Raw genomic sequence first — 18,031 nt, 5'->3', positions numbered from 1 at the left:
CATCATTGTTTGAGGACAATAAACAACTGCATAACAATGTCTGACATGAGGTTTTATCAATCCCTAAAAACAGGTTTATTTCATGGTGGAAAGAGAGTATATAATGCTAAGAACCGTAGTGTGGAAATTACATTCCAGAGAAAGCTGTATTTAAACACTAAAGGATTGAATAGGAACTGATCTTTGGAATACATCTCATGGTATCAGTTCACATTGATTTGTTTTTTCTCAAGTACCCCACCACCACCAACAGTCCCCACCCACAAGGAGCCAATCTGAGACTATTAAGCTCGGCAACATGATTAGTAGAATCCTCACAGCTCCAGCAGGTTGCCATTTAAACACACACACACACACACACACACACACACACACACACACACACACATATATATATATATATATATACACACACTCTCACTCTTTTTCTCTCTCTCTCCCTTTTTCTCTCCTACAACCAGCACACCACAAACAAATGTTGTGCTTTGCTGTCTTAAAGTGTACGCATTCATCAGACTAAAAACACAGACAGACAGCAATCTGTACAGACGTTCAGTGGAACAAATTACCAGGGAGTTCTTGCTAGTTCAATAGCCAGACCTTTCTCCCTTTCTATAATCTTTTACAGAGAGGGCACATGTAATACCACTTAAGTCAAATGCACCTAATATGACAATATATATTCTTACAAAATAAATATATTAAGATAGATAGATAGATAGATAGATAGATAGATAGATAGATAGATACTTTATTGATCCCCAAGAGGAAATTCAAGAAATGAGAGATGTAAGATGTATGCTTGAGAGCCCCTCAAAGTGACCGACCAAGTGATGGCGAGGCCACTTCTCCGGGTAGCTCTCTAATTTGGCAGATGCCTGTGTTGATTGTTGCGAGGTGTGACTGACTCCGCTGAGGGGGAAGGATGATGAATGGGTAGGAATATGGGGGGAATGAACATGAAAAGGTCAGGAAGCAAAGTCAGAATTACAGAAGGAGGTCAGGCAACAGCAGGCTGAGCGAGGAGAGACCAGGTCTCATCCCACGTGTGTTTGTGTGTGTGTGTGTGTGTATGTGTGTTGGGGGGCACAAGGAGCTGTAATTGGACGAGTGAGAACTGGAAGTAAGTGACTGACTACAATCTCTGTGTCTATTACGAGCACTTTCTATCTATCTATCTATTGGCTTTCATCCTCTCATCAACTGGGTCCTTCTATCTATCTATTTATCTATCTATCTATCTATCTATCTATCTATTTATTTATCCACTTCCGTCTATTTATTTAACTAAGATGACTTGACTAACCACAGTATTACACCTGATAAGAGGCTTGCTAAAAGTAAAACTCAAACTCAATCAGTCCACTGCTAGGACTCACATCAGCATGTACATTGTACATCAACATTGTTAAACTCTTTAAAAATGGTACTGTAAATGTACATTACTAGTTACAGAGGGCCAGCAATTATTACCAGAATTAATTTGTCCGTTGCTACTTACAAAGGACCAGCAGTAATTGCCCCTAACAACTAGGATATTGATCAGGTTTTCATTTATATGCTGTAATCCATAAGATAGCACTGAGGCACTGTTTCTGCTGGACAAAGCAGATTTGGAAAACAGATCCCAATAAAGGTGATTTAAAGGATCCGCAGCATGTGCAACTGTGTCAAACTGAGCATAGAGTGGTAAAGTGGCATTTGTGTATTAGTCATAACACACAAAAACATCATATACGGTCAAAAAAACAGATGGCTCTTGTCAAAAACCTCTACAGCTTAAAAAGTATTAAAGCAATAGCATCAACTAAACAAATATGAAAGGCCACATTATACAATATATAAACATTAAATTCATCTAAGGGAATAGCTCAGAGGCCATCTTTGTAATTTGTAGATGCAATTCTCAGATCAATACCTCGTTTTCATAGTGACAGAAAGGGAGAAAAAAGCGAGTGAGTGCACAAGGCGGCGTGCTGGCCTGCTGTCTAGGTTTTGGATTTCATCACTCGTGCATCTCAAGGAAGGGTCCAGATAAGAGGCTGCATGGGGAAGGAGGAATCTGGAGGAAAGAGGGCCTTATCGGGGAGGAATCTGCCCTTCCTGAGATTTCACCTGCCTTCATAGACACATATTGCTTTTTCAAAGCATGTCATCACACTCCTCTGGCTGATTGCAATCGTGTTCTTGACATCTCTCTTTGACCTTAAGGACAGCGCAACTGCCTCTGCCAAAAACTCCCTAAGACTGAGTGGCCCTGGACAAGGGGAGAGTAAGTAGGGGATACAATACACTCGACTGCCAAAGCTGTACTATCAGACCACTTGCATCAAATAAATCTATGCACTTGCATTGTAAATACAGTATGTATAAATATGCACTCATATGTGCATATTTATGGACTCATAAATCTATGTCAATGTGCCAGTGGAAATTAAACGCAATGTATGGGTAAACAGTGTGTAAATGTTTTGCCTTTTTAATTCATAATTAAGGGGGGGGGGGTTCTCTCTCTTTAAAAGATGCAGCATACCAATACAAACATTTATTACATATCAGCAATTACTGCAGTAAATTCCCAAGCATCTGTGGGAATTTAAGACAAGCATACATCCTATGACTGCTCTGGAAACATACTGTATATCATGCTCTGGAACCATATATCACTTGAAATGAAAAGGCCATCGGTTACTTTCTCTTGACACATACTTTATAAACTGTATAGTGACTTTTACACTGAGTAAGAATACTTATTGCCAGAGTTATGGGGAAAACAGTCCTTCCTGCTTGGTGCTAATTTTACATTTTAGGATGAAGAATGAGAAATCAAATCTGTCAAATTACTGTCACCAGCTACATGTCTGTGTAGGCTTCACTCCTTGTAAATCTTAGGCTGGAATCTGATGCTGATGAAGGATAAATAGGTTAAGGGCTTAAACTCAATTACGTTATTCGGCTTCGGCTGATGATTGATAGTTGAGAATCTCTGTCTAAGCGTGGGGAGCTAAAGTTCTCATTCAGAATCGCCCTCTTGTAATTCCACACTCAATTACAAAGAGCCACTGTAGACTGAATCCTCCATTTCTCTTAATATAGCAATTCATTCTGAAAGTTGCACGAAAGTAATTAGCATTGCTCACGTCCTCATCATGACTCACGCATTTGTTTATGATTGTGTTCCAACACAGGAGGAACGCTCACGACGATCATTCACTGCAGATGGGTCCAAACGCTGCAGCAAGTGCACCTTTTTGTATGTCTAAAGATGAAGACATAGAGAAAAACACTTTCTCCATGTTTTATTCATGTTCATTGTTCTCATTTTCATATCAGATCAGTGTTTTAAGCAATGCTAGTAGCAAAGGATGCCTTTGTCTGTGAAATGGCAATTGCCTGAGCAATTATTTTGTATTCTGTATTTTGAACAATTTTTTTATTTGTTGCAACTTTTTAAAAATGTTATCACTCAAATGGCACAATATCTTTAAATATTGTAAGCCCCACTCATGATATGCCATAAAAATAGCTTATCAGATCATCTGCCATTATGGTGGATGAAAGATTAAGCTGGAAGGAACAGGAAGAGATATACCACTCACTCAAATTATTCCCAAGAAGCTATTTTGTTACAGTTGGTGAGAGCCATTGAACATCATTTTTCACACAGTTCAAGAACCACAAAATTATTCATGAATTTGAAATGCAAATTGAGGGTGAAAATGTTCAGGATTTTTGAGTTGACATTCATTTTCTAATAGTTGACTATTACAATTCAGAGTACATGTAATGACCTAATGTCCCTCTATTTACGTCATCAGTTCATCAGTATTTCATTTGATTTTATTCCTGGTGACAGGATGGCTTACAACAGACAGCAAGTGTCCACCCTGAATTTCTAAAGACCACTTCACAGTTAGGAAAACCAATGGCAAACCTCATATGACCAGACCGATATTTTCAGCATTTTTAGCATGCTGAAAAGCCATGTGGTGAAGATGCAGGCATTTCCCTGAAAATGAGCTTCATTAAATTGTTTTTACCCTGATAATCATATCATGGATACAGGACTTCAGCTTGATTACAAATTAAATAAAGCACCTTGGCATTATTAAAAAAAAAAACTAACATGGCCAAGTTAATCAAGATGTCACACTAAACAGCAGAGCTAACAGTGGCTTGACAGAATGAACAGACTTATTGTTCCGCTACCAATGCTGTGTTCTGTAAATCGATACAAAGTCATTAATCATTGACGGTGATCAGAGCAAACACACATTAACTTCGAAAAAGTATATTTTCACATTGTGCAAGCTCTTAAATAACATCTAATGTTATTACCCAAACAGTTTTTTTTTGTTCTTTTTCATATCATACTGGTCATTGTCGGAGCAAACAATAAGCACTCCAGCAGAATACCTTGTGTTGTATTTGCTCTTAAGATTTACTGATGAAATGCAGCCTAACCTCCACAAGCCCTTCACTTTTGAGACATTATGAGGCAAATCGCAGGATAATCCACTTAGAAAAGCAATGTGGGGAGGGAAGGAACGGGAAGGGCATGCCTCAGGGCTGCTATAGTCATTTAGAGAGAACAGAGGCGCCGGACTCCATTCAATGGCAACAGCAGATGGCAGAAAGAGAGAGAAATTGCATTGAATGCAAATTTGTGGGGAACAAACCCTCAATATAAAAAAGTCATAATATACATCTAATGCTTTGTTGTGCATCTTCTCAACCAGCTAAAATAAGCACGGTCTACTTCATTATTCTATGCATTTTAATGTACAAACTAAAGTACATTCAGTACTTTATAAAGTAGATTCTAAAGTGCAAAGCACATAAAGTATTGATCCATCTGGGACTTTTGGCAGAATTGCAGTCCAAATTTCTGAAAATTAATAGGCCTATTTGCTCTTAACTTTGTATAATTCAGCTGTTGTTTAGTTGTTTTCTAAGCTACACATACTTATATCCTCAAAGCAAATAAATTTTCCAGTACTGTGCCGTGAATGTCCTCCATTCTATTGGTGGGAAAAGATTCTGCAGGAAGCTCTAGACCCACTCGTTGATTAGTTTCAAGGAATTCTAATGGGTGCCATTATCTTCAAATAAGAGGACCCTGATGGCATTACTGTACCTTTGTGTTCTGTATATCACCTACATCAGACATTGCCCATTAGAGAGTACATGTAGCTCATGATGGAAGTCTGTCTGGTGGGGAATGTGCAGCCACTTTTTCTTATCACTTACTCATAGTCCTCAGAGCCCTTACATACAGTACAACCCAACAATCAGCCTGAAAGCCATGACAATAAAATAGATTGCAAATACAGGTTATTCTACAAGGGCAATTAAAACATATCAACTGTGCAATAAAGGTGTGATGATGTAGTGTTGTGCAGTGCAAACCAGACAGTGACACCATGTCTTAGCACTATGCTTATTATGGCCACGTTCGATACGACAGGACCAAAAGCTTCTATGGCAGAGAGGTTACAGTGCAGCGACCTGGGGTGAGGTTTAGCAAGGTCAGCTTAACCCCGACCCAACCCATACCGTACAAACCTGACTCCCTCGTTTTTCATCAGAGTCAAGGTCCAATGCACTAATTAACCAGTTTACTACCAGTGTAGGAAGTAAGGCTACTTGAGACAACAAGAGAATACTTAATTAAGAGCATGCCAGGCTTCGATAATGCTGGCCTCTTACTACACATTTAACAGATCAGCATATGATTACTGTGTATGTCATCATTTTATCAAGTAATAGCCAAAACATGTTTATGGGATACCTTTGGTAGATCTGGTAGATTTTCATGAAAAAAAAATAAAAAAAACAGTTCAAAAGCTACCTAAACAGCAAACTGCTGAAGAGAGGAATTATCATTTGGTCCCTGTGTCCCATCATTCAGACCACAAAGACACCCGTGAGGTTTATTTCATGAAGTTAACAAATCTAAAGTAATTTTCTTAATGAATTGCCTCCACACAGTCCCAAGCTTATACCAGTGTTGCTATTCCCGCATAAATATTCATAAGCACTTGACTGACAGGTTGTGTGCTGTGTCTCACGAGTGCCACTGAATCTTATAATCTCATAATCAACTTTAAGAGGAATAACAACACTTTTGACAGATGGACAATTTATTACGCTCGCGCAACTCACGCCGCTAAATATGGAGGAGCGGACTGGAGTCTCACCTGCGTAGCCGGGAGGGCACTTGCAGGTGTAGCGTGGAGGGGCCGTCGGCTGGCTTATGCTTATGCATGTGGCGCCGTTCTTGCAGCCCTCGGGATAAATCAGGCAGGCGTTCTCCACATGCTGGCAAAACTCTCCTGTCCACCCGGGCGCGCAGAGGCACTGGCAGGGGAGAAGGATGAAAAATATATTTTTTTTAAAATGACAAAGGGACAATGGGGAGGCTGAGTCTTTCCTACCTGGAGATTTGGCATCCCAAGGAGAACCACCTGGACTTGGAGTTCCTCAAAAAAGGAAATTGACCAAGTGATGCATGAGGCCTTCGGCAAATTTAATCAGGACTGATGATTATGTTCTGACAGAGGCAGAGAAAACTGACTTTGCGTTATCAACACTGCAAAGGAGTGGCGTATTGGAAATCTGACAGGAAGTGACAGAAAAGACCTAATCATGACATTAACGGTGATATTTCCAGAGACTAGCAGAGGTGACCCCAGTAGGGAAGGGTCCAGAGTTTTCTCATCAAGCTGTTGATGTTGCTGTCCACTATGGGCCTTTGACTGGGTATTCAGTCCTGATTACACAGATGATTCACAAAAAAAACACATGACAAGGTGACACTAAGATGATATTGAGATGGAAGGTCAACACTGGCACCTGGACACAAATACATAAATCATCTATATTCACCACAGCAGAATAGATACCATCAAAATTGTTATAAATGAATGCACAGGTATCGACTGTCAGAGGTAGGCTACAGCACATTTTTCACCTCGACATGGACTCTATTATGCGCTCAATAAACATTGTTTTGCAAAATGGCTGCCCGCATTAGGAGATGTACTATGTGTGTTCGGATCGGCACTCTTAATCACTTATCTGTTGTCCTGTAACAGCAGTGGAAATGGGTGTTGTTTGGTTAAATGATAATCAAGGCAGATTAGGGAAGATATTGATGCCATTGTGCTAATGTTATTATATCCACATTAAATACATTAGGGACAAGTATGCTATTGTACCTTAAGCTTTAAGAGTGAGATGTCAACAATATTTGTTTGGCATAATCACAATTTAATGTTTAAAGATGGATCCGAAGTGTAGTCAACTGTATACTCTTAATGGAAACAAGAGGAACATATGTCCATTGGGCAAACTTCTTTCATGTAAAAATAAATGTCTTGTCAAGGAGGGGTAGAGAGGAAATTCAATTATGTCATACGTTTTCAGAAACCTCGTCCAGTGGCCATAATAACATCAGTAACAAATTTACTATTTTACTCCTTAGACCCAGGACACAATTTTCTCATTACACCCGAGCTTCATGCGGAGTCTCATACTGTGTGTTATCAGACTTTTTTTGTTTACACGTATTTCATTAGTTTTCTCTGTATTGAGTTACTTACATTATACCCGCCAATTAGGTTGAGGCACAATCCCTCATTCAGACAGTTAATACTGTGCAGCCTGCAGTAGTCAATTATTTCCTCACAGTTCTTCCCGGTAAACCCTCTGAGGCATCTGTGAAGAGAAGGACCAGCATAGCTTTCAGTTCATCTCTTGTGCAGGGCCCCGATAAAGGGCTGTCTGTGATGGACATGTGGACCCCATGCCTGCTATACAAACAGCCCCCCCCCCCTCACCCACCTACACACACACACACACACACACACACACACACACACACACACACACACACACATATTGAAAAGTTAAGTAGTACCCTTGCCATGCATAATACTTGCCATGCATAAGTATAAGACGCTAAAACATGCAAGAAAGGTTATATATAGGTTAAAACATATATTGTGTATGTTTGTCTGTGTATGAAAAGGGCCATAGGTATGTGGCTTGGCAATATACAGCATAAAACAACATATACACATAATGTATACAACATAAAAATAAACATGGATTTTCAAAGCCTCGTCCGTATGGGCACATGCACACAAACACACACACACACACACACACACACACACACACACTCACACACACACACACACACACACACACACACAGAGAGAGAGAGAGAGAGAGAGAGAGAGAGAGAGAGAGAGAGAAAGAAAGACAGACACAGACACACAAACACCAAAGGCACTCCTGCTGTGATTGTTCCGAAGATATGGCCGGTGCTGTCATGGTGAAATAAAGACTTGAGCAAACTGCAGTGTGCTGTGTGATTTGGTAAGTATGTATGCTGGAGATGGCCCTATATCCCTTTGTGTGGAAAATCTCATCATGTTGTTCGTTTTGAGGATACATAACAGGGTAGACAAAAGGGTAGAAAAGTGTACATGCCGTTCTCCGCTACTCTGAAAACAACATTCTTGGAAACCTGCCCATGGCTAAGACAGAAAATAAACACCAACAAATATGGAAAAACAATACTTGGAAATCGGCATATAAAAACACTTATTTTGTTTAAAAAGTACAGTTATTCAGACTTGGAACATGTTGAATTTAGCCTCTGGACTCTGAAACAAGCAAACCCAGTTGTCTTAAAACACCTGCTATATAGCACGCGTCCACCTTTTAAGGGCACTTCCCTAAATGAGGCTGGATGGAGAGGGCAAGCGTGCGGTAAAGAAGGATGTCTTTTCCACTCCTGGCCAAGAGCACATTTCCTCTGGGCACTGGGACAGTTTAAGTGATGTTATTGGGTCAGACATACACATGATCCCAGCGTTATTAACATCGGTCCCGTATGACCAGTGGCTATTGCCTTGATCTGCAGGCACTCCCATAGACTGCTAGCCTGAGGAGCAGGCATCGCTGATAATGCCAATGCAGTGGCTTTTGTTTCGGCCCTCTCTGATCCATCACATCCTACCAGTCGCGACTTTATCTTGCTTGGCGTTCGCTTTTAATTCAACCTTTTTTTTTCCTCCCCCAGCAACCTTTGCTCTCAACTGTCATTTGTTTAAAGAAAGCCATTTAAATTTATTGATTTAGGTGGTCTGCTATTGAAGCTCACAGAGATATCCAGTCAGAGATAAGTGAAGCAATAACTCAGAGAAAAAGGAGGGTCGCTAAAAATAAGCTTTTCTTAGTAAGAAGTAATAAAGCCCCTTTGATAGGACTTATTATCTGCAGGAACAAGTTGAAAAGCTGTCACTTGGGTGGATACAGAAATGCCGATTTAGTTCTGTCTCAGACACCGGCAATTGGAGGGGCCCAAGTCAGAAATCTGCGTCGCAAAAATAAATAATGAAACAAAACTCTGAAAGAAATGGATTTTAATTTTAAAAAAATTCTTAGCAGCACTATTTAATCAATGATAAAAAATGCCTCAGAATGAAAGCTGCAGTCACAAGTTTTGCATAATTCAAAGAGACGCTTTTTTTAAACATAAAATAATAAAACGCATCTAGCCTGAAGGAGGATGTGGGTAATTGATTGCTGGAGCAAACGCAAACCCCGCAAGGGCCCCGCTCTCTGCAAAGTTGGCTTCGGATTTCAGCAATCAACTCTGGCAAGCCCCCCCATCCGTGTTACCTGCAGGTGTAATCGCCACCCAGGGATACACAGCTGCCGTTGTTGAGACAGGGAGAGGAAACGCACGGCTGTCGCACCCTCCTGCACTGTCTGCCTCCACGTTCGGGGCCCCCCTCCTCGCACACACACACGGAGGACTGGAAAAGGAAGAGGAGGAGGAGGAGAGAGAGAAGGACATGGAATGAACAACAACAACAACAACAACAAACCGTTAACGTGTGTCAGTTTATGGGAGAGAGAAAGGAAAATAGAGAGAGGAGGGTACTAACATCCAGGGCAGTGAGAGGAGGGAGAGGGGGGAAAGAGGGGAGAGGAGAGAGAGAGAAGAGAGAGAGGTAGAGAGAGAAAGAGGGGACAGTAGACAGAGGTAGAGAGAGAAAGAGCATTCACAATGAGATGTGCTTCATTACAGACAAGCATTTAATCACAGCCTGCTAGATATGGAGCTTTATAAAAAAAAAAAAGAAACACAGACAGACATGCATTTGAGAGGTAACAGAGACAAAAGTTTGGCAAGGCATAAACTTGTGGTATAAAGGAAGAAGACAGCAAGCTAACATGCCGACTAAGTCCTAAAATAGAAAGAGACAGGCCATTAGCAGGCCTTGCATTGCCCCTGTTTACTAACTGATCTTGACAACAATAATATTTCAGATTCAGGCACCCCTGGAATGAGGAAAATAATGAAAGTGCGATCCAGGAAAGGTGGCACGATGAAAACTCATGATGACATTAAAGCTGGTGCACTTTTTTATGTGTGTGTGTGTGTGTGTGTGTGTGTGTGTGTGTGTGTGTGTGTGTGTGTGTGTGTGTTAGTGGGGGTGGGATAGGAGGAGGGGTTGCGGAGGGGTGAAAAGCATTTCCATTTTCATAGTGCCGAAATCTTTCTGAGCGAATCTCGGATGGAGCCAATCAATGTCAAGCAGATCAATTAGCGTGTGCCTCCCCAGCACCAGTGGAGTCGGACTGGCCCTTGGCCTCTCGGGCGGCTATCATACCTCATGAAATCCCGTTATGGTTCAGCCCATGTGGCAAATCCCGCCATAAAAGAGAACGAAGGTCACAGGAGACAATTAATTCATTATTGTATTTTTCTCCCCCATTCCCAGCCCCATTCAAGGCAGGAAAAAGAACGAGTACTCTTTAGAAGATCCTGATTTAAAAAAAAAAAAGCCCACGCCAGAGCAACAATTCATCGGGCACGGCTGAAATGGAAAATTGGGACAGACACCTAATGCCCGAGAGCTTTCTGTAATAACATTTTTGATACGGCACTTAAATATGTGCTGGCCCCAACCAGGGTCTATCAATTAAAACAAATGCCACCTCCATCGCCCTATCAAAACAGAATTGTAACCTTCAAAATGACACCACTTGATCTGTCTCAAAGATAGCACATCAATTTGCATGTGACATTTTTCTATTAATCGTTTTCTCTAAGGCCCCCGGGTTGTGAGTAGTGGGGGTTAGTGTGTAGTAGTGTGAATAGGGAAGGGTGGAAACTCACTGGTTCTTCGTCAGAGCATGGTGGCTCAGGCTGACACCCGAACGAGACACATGTGCTGTTCAACTCTGTGTCACAGTGGGGGCCATCAAAGCCTTCTGGGCAGGAGCAGGCATATCCTTCAGCGGTCTCTGCGCACTTCCCACCATTTTTGCATGGGTTAGACAAACATGGAGTCTTCCTCATGTCACAAAGAGAACCTGAAATGGAGAAAATAGCAGCATATCAGTAGATGGAAGAGCTACGAGAAGCCTGAATACTATTAGAGGCTACAGTGTCTACAGTGAGAAAGACTGACACCCTGACGGTTGCTCATCTTTAAAAAACATGAGAAATGTGAAAATTCAAAAGACATAAATGATTGACTTTACCAGACAGCATTCATAAAACTTATAGCTAGGGGAAATTCAGATTCAGTACAAAGGCTTCTGTCATGGTACTGTGCTTCTTTGATACAAAACCGGGGAATGGTGTTGTGTTCAAAGCACAATACTGTGTGTGTCTCATCGCAACTTACGGCAGTAACATGGGCATTGTGCATAGAGAGAAGCGAAAGAAGATAAAAGTGTTATATTGACAAGGGAGGAAAAAAACACTTACAGATCAACTGATTTTGTTGCTGCTTCCATTCGACTCAAAAAGAATTGTAAAGTGTCTTTGAAATGAGCAAATGTGTAATTATGCATGAACTAATCTGTTAGACACCTGAGTGACAGCACTTCCTTTACTGAGATTCTGTCACCCCATACATACACAACTAGGTCAACACAATGAACTATGGTAGAACTGTACACTCTTTTAGCAGCAATACTTGCAGCACTCTAGAACCATTCTGTCACAGTTCACAAACATTGTGGCATGGAACAGGAAAGCTACAATCTACAAACTCTGTACCAAGCATTTCCATTATAATGGGCTGACATGAGTCCCTTTTTATATAATATATAATATATAAAAATGAATTAAGAATACCCTGTTAATCCATCTAGAGCAGGAATTACTTGGGGTAAAAAACACTCACAGAGGTCTCTCAAGCTACGAAGAAGCAAGCTCTTGGTTGGTTTATTTACTTCTCATCTGGAAACCAATTACTGTGTTTTGCTCTGCCTAATTTCATCATCTGCCCTTTGCTGTGGACTATGCGTGGTCATTTTTCCCCCTACTACCAAGGGAGCTACATGTATCAGAGCCAAAGAGACATTATTTTTTAATCAATTATTTAAGTAAGCTTAAAGAAGTCATCCGGATTCTCAGTGGAGACTACAATGTCTTAAGAGGAGAGCGCACTGTAGAAATCCGAGTTGAAACATCAAAGACCATTAATATTTCTTTTTGTCATGTGCTCTCCATGCATCCGCTCAATTATTCATTCAAATTCAGAGACATGTGCTTAAGCAGAGATACATACATTACTTAGACATGCCGAGTCACTATGGCTTGTTACAGTGAGTATTAGGATCCACTTGATCTCAGAGAAGAACAAGGCCTCTCTAACACAGCTTCAGCATATCGAGCTCAGCTCAGCGTTCACTGCAGCACAAACACAATGGACAGCAGTCCCCCCCTCCCACCACCACCCCCCCCCACCCCCATCCCCCAGCTTCTCCTCCTCCCCCTCCTCCAACTATGGACTTCACTGAGGTCCAAATGACCGAGAGAGCAAAAGCATCAAGGTGTGAGCAAGGACATCCTTGTAAGCAGACACTGTAAGGCATCTGACATCCAGCAGCAAGTCTGACACTTGCCCCTCGTGGGTTAAATTTAGCCAGCATGAGCACTGCCGCAGGTTCAAGGTGAACGCAATTTGATTTTACTCCCGAGAGGGGTGTTTCATTTTTGTGTTCTTCAGCAGGTGCTAACTCATTTATCTTTCTCTGTGACTTATTTCTTAGCATATTCCGCTATGCTAATCCCCTAGTGATTTAGACTCCCTGGTTCCAGGCGCTCCCACCATAGATTTGGATGCATCACTGGCAGCATCTGCTGGTATATATACACACACACATATATATCTTTGACTTTGCACAGGCGATGTCTTTTACCTGTATAAAAGTAGCATCCATCTGTGTGGCTATTTATTCACTATTTGTGTTGAGTCTGTGAATCAGTGCCTTAATTCATAGATCCTGGCTACATGCGGTCTTTATTATTTAAAAATGTGGTTTAAATATTCATTGTTAAGCAAGCCGACTGTGCCTCCACATGACTTTCAAGGCTGATGAAGTTTGTTGGCAAATTTCCCAGATTAAACTCAGCGATCTCTCCAAGAAAGTCACGCACAGATTAAATACTTTCAGCTGTTGTCCCTTGACCCAGAAGTCACGCTTTTTTACACGCCAATGTTTAGCAGCATAATCATCCAACACTAAGGCAACACATATGCACCACCCACCCATCTACAAATACCCTCACAGGAGCATTCTCCCAGCCAAGCGTACAAACAAAACACACACACACAATGAATGTCACAACCACCACTCAGACGTGTTTTAATATTTACCAAGGAAACCCACAGGGGTAAGTGAATTACAAAACAATTAACATGAGATCCCTCAGGGGTTGTGCCCTATTAAGTCTCTAATACCTTGCCATAAATCCCTGTGCTGGGGGGGGGGGGGGGAGACGGCATCAAAAGAAAAATCTCAATTGAAACATCCCCCTGAGTACTGCTCATTATTATGTACCATCGGGCTTCGGCCTGTGCGGTCAGTCTGTACCAGAACAGCCTAACTTCCGCATGATTAATGGGGTGACGGCCATGGCAAAGTCAGGGGCACACCGCCGGCCCCCACAGGAGAGGACAGTGGAGCAGGACACCACACCTTGGCTTTGTGTGCACCCTACGCCCATAGAGGTGCTCCATAAAACAGAAGCTAGTTAGAATGTGCTAGGCATTAGCAGGGCAAGGCCACTCTTGATAGGGCTCCAAGCACTACAGAGCGACCATCAGGTCTATCTGGGTCACATCCATGATCTGAGAGGCAGATGACAGGCTAACAGCCGTGAAAATATGGCCTGGGCGCTGAACAAACCATTTGAACAGATTTAAATAAATGGACAATCATCCCACTAAACTGTAAGCAAGCAATAGCTTGGACACAAGGTGGCTGGTCAAGCCTAATGTTAGGAAACACAAACTAGAGGGGTTGGAATTGAAAGTAAAACCGAGCTTAAGTCAAATGATCAACCTGGACAATCTAGACATTTGTTATGCTAAACTACAACCCAAACCATCATGCAAATGGTCCCTGGCAATATTTAGAGGAATCCACCTAAGCACCGGAGCCATCAAAAAGATGAAAAAGGCTAAAATATTCCTTTTTTGTGTATTATGCTGTATTGCACCAATTAACACCAGAAGGTAATATACATACAAATTACAATGATTAAAAAAGAGCCAGAATAGGCAGCTTGAAAACAGCTTGTTTATCATTTGCACTCTCTGTGTGGCTCTCCAATCAAACATGAGAGCCATGGTGGAAGGCAAGCAGAGGTCAAATGCAAAATTAATTGTGCATCACCACATTGGGCTCTGCACAGGCCACAGCACTTCCTCACTTCAGTGCAGATTTAGGTACACTGATTTACGCGGCTGTGCATTCAGCATTGTTTTTTGTTGCAAGCAAACACAACACAACACCACACAGCACAGAAAAACACGATTTTCCCCGGGCAGAGTTTAGACCTGATGCTGAACTTTGGAGTCAAGCACTGCAATGTTTTCATTCATCGCAGCACAAAAAGTCACTTGATTAAATATAATACACCCCAAGGCAAAGCGTAAGCCATGCAAGCGTTTGGGCAACGAAATCGACATTAGAAAAGCTATATTCCACTGGTCATGTCCCACTGTTGTTCATAACTACCCGGGAATAATACAGCTAAACATAATATGTCACAGAGTTTCTACCAACCTGTATACCCTGAATGACAGTCACATCTGAAGGAAGCTGTTGTCACTTGTACACACTGTCCGTTTAGGCATTGTTTTTTGCAATTTTCATTTCCGATAATTTCAGAGCAGTTAATCCCTAGAGTCAACAAACAACAAACATGTCAATAATAATTAGGACAACAAAATAAAAATGAATGACAGCTGACAAAGAAAGTAACACTCTATTATTCATCAGAGCTCTGGGACTGATATCATGTAAATATATTGGGGGGGGGGGGGGGGCTGCACACACAAACTTCACAAACTAAAGACAACAATAGTTTGTGTTTTTTATACATTACAAATTCAGTGCAGATTTGCACTGCCATTCAAGTGGCAAAAAAGCAAGTGTTTCCGGTCAAAGACTATGAGGACAGGGATTCAGGTTAGGCACTTTGTAAGCAGAAATAAGAGTGCATGACTAAAATCAAATTTGCAATGTAAACCACTGGAGACAACTGCTACTGCAGCTGTGGGTGGCTTAGCATACTAAAGTCTTCTGCATTTACATGCACAGTCAATAAATAATACTCAGTCTATATGTCAGGTCTCTGCATCATGATTATTTTGTGTTAAACATTTTCTGAGTAAGAGTTCATCCGTGTTTAAATGGTATAATAGAAAAGGTTTAACTTGTATTGACACAGCAAGGTGAAAATGAAATAAATAAATCAGGTGGGGAGAGAGGGAGGAAAAACAACATAAAAATATAAAGCAATTAGGAATCCTTTCAGGTGGCACAGAAAACCATTTCAGGAATAATTATGGTGATTAAGGGCGAGAAAAAAAGGCACTTCCTGGAAAATGTTGTTCAAATAAATAGCCCGTGGGGGTATCCATATCTTTTTGAAATTACAGGACTATGCTAAATGAGAACCAGCAATTATTATAGATAAATAATAAATAAGTATCTGAAAAGAAATAGGGTGGTTCTCGCAAGGTGGGTGCGTTTGGTCATGCTAGTTTAATTTAATGAGCTCAATTTCTTTTCCAATTTATGGTAATTGAACGTGTGACATGACCTAAAAATGAAACCATTTAGTGAAGGGGAGAGCCTGAGAATTACATCTAGACTGGAATTCAGGGGGAATAGTGTTGCAACAGAACTTACCTGTGAACCCGGGTAAGCAATTGCATTCATAGGTGTGAACATTTGGGTCGCTGGATCCCTGACTCCCACATGTGGCACCATTAAGGCAGGGGTTTTCGGAGCATATGTCATATTTCTCACAAAATCTTCCCAAGTAATACTTATGGCATTCACATGTGTATGTGGGGCTCCAAACATCCGTCCTGCAAAGCCCATTCCCCGAGCATAATCGCACAAGAGGTGAGTGCTGGCAGTTTTGCTCTTTCACTGACACTCTGAGTCGCAGGCCGAGTTTACATAACTGGGAGCTCCCTTCATGGGAAGCTACAAAGTAGTGCACACCCGAGGTCAGCCATTTTGGCTCAACCTTTGTTGTCCCGTTCATGTCGCCAAAAAACAGGTACTGGGCTGGATGAGGCTGTGCAATAGAGCAGTTGTCGAAGCCCTCCTTTGACACGTTCACCAGGTTGAGGCCATACTCCTCCAGCGTGGCATCAGCGACCATATACAGCACGTCTCCGAGCTGCAATTCTAAGGGGCAGAGCTGTGTGACGTTGGGTGTCTGTGAGTGCACCCCCTCATCCCCTTCAATTTGCTCGCCGTGGCACTGGGTCAAGCCGGTGCAGGTGTTTTCCATGAGTGTCCATTTCACAGTGGTGCTCTGAGGCCGCGCGCGCCACTCACGGGAGGCCGTTCTGTTGCAGATTGCCTGGCCGCTGAGGCCATCATCCATGAAATAGCCGAGCAAGAAGGCAATGAGGTGGAGGTTTAGCCGTTTCATGCTTGTCCACTCAGGCGCTTTATTCGAGCTCATGATTATCTATGTCCGCATGGCTTATCTGTGGTCATTTGCAGGATGGATGGATTGGAGACGAAGGGCTATTCAAGATGGTGACTGACTGGCAACAACCAACAGCTTGATCAATGGCATGGTGCAGTGACCTAATGGAAATACATGTAAGAGAAGGGAGAGGGTTAATGCTTTGTTTCATGGGTGTTGTTATGGTTTCTCAGAAGCCATATCCACAGGTACAGGTCAAACTGCAGACAATCATCAAAGCTAGTGCTGCCGCGATTAGTCGACTTAGTCGACCTAATCGACCATGAAAATTAGTCGACGGCAATTTTTTTAGTCGAAGAGTCGTTTTACTATTGACCGCCTATTTATTTTTGGTCTCACACGGCTGTAATGTTATATTAACTCAATGTTATTAACTCTTGAAAAGTACAATGACTGTCTTTGGATGTTAAACAGGCTACTAAGACTTTGGCATGTTTTAAACCCCACAATGCACGCAAGTGTTAATGCCAGCAGCAAAGCTGCGTGCCTGCCTGCTTTCAGCGCAATAAATTATTAGGCAGAGCTAAGTGGGGGGAGCTAAGCTAGTAGGTTACGCTAGTCCAGACTCTGACTAATATAGTAGCCTATTGTGGAAATTGAAATAAGTGAAGTGAAGTGTCTCACGTTGACAACGCAACGGCGTGTCATTACTGTAATTCATTCTTACAAAAAAACGTTAAACCGAACATGCCGCCGCCCGTGATATCAACAATCAAGGTACGCGTCATTTCCCATGGTCAATAAATCACGACGCATATTTTTTTAGCGTTCAAGCCAACTGATAAAGTGAAGTAACCTATGTGGTAAGACGCGCAAAGTGCCAGTAGCCTACTTGTTTTGAACATGCTGATGTTAGGCTCATTTGCAAAGTCCTCAACTCCTGTCGCCTTTCAAAGTCAGCGTTTCTCAAACTATGGGCCGCGCGGACCAGCACCGGCCGTAACGTGGACATTGCTGGTCCGGAGC

At 41.9% G+C, this 18,031-nt stretch overlaps 1 protein-coding gene across 1 annotated transcript in view; it reads right to left on the bottom strand.

Moving 5' to 3' along the window:
- Nucleotides 1–17,005, bottom strand: part of eys (eyes shut homolog) — a 185,366-nt gene extending 168,361 nt beyond the window's left edge. Inside the window, exons 1-6 of the mRNA XM_076286449.1 lie at nucleotides 16,246–17,005; nucleotides 15,115–15,231; nucleotides 11,204–11,400; nucleotides 9,697–9,833; nucleotides 7,605–7,719; nucleotides 6,201–6,360 (exon numbers count right to left, since the gene is read on the bottom strand). Of these exons, the coding sequence (XP_076142564.1) occupies nucleotides 6,201–6,360; nucleotides 7,605–7,719; nucleotides 9,697–9,833; nucleotides 11,204–11,400; nucleotides 15,115–15,231; nucleotides 16,246–17,005 (1,486 nt within the window). The remainder of the gene's footprint in view (nucleotides 1–6,200; nucleotides 6,361–7,604; nucleotides 7,720–9,696; nucleotides 9,834–11,203; nucleotides 11,401–15,114; nucleotides 15,232–16,245) is intronic.
- Nucleotides 17,006–18,031: the final 1,026 nt, after the last annotated feature.

This window comes from Alosa pseudoharengus, unplaced genomic scaffold, assembly GCF_046254945.1.
Source record: "Alosa pseudoharengus isolate Yale_2024_CS ecotype anadromous, Long Island Sound unplaced genomic scaffold, YU_APseudo_1.1 YU_APseudo_1.1_scf_15, whole genome shotgun sequence".
Classification (NCBI taxonomy): Eukaryota; Metazoa; Chordata; class Actinopteri; order Clupeiformes; family Clupeidae; genus Alosa; species Alosa pseudoharengus.
This window is presented reverse-complemented; position numbering and strand designations above follow the sequence as displayed.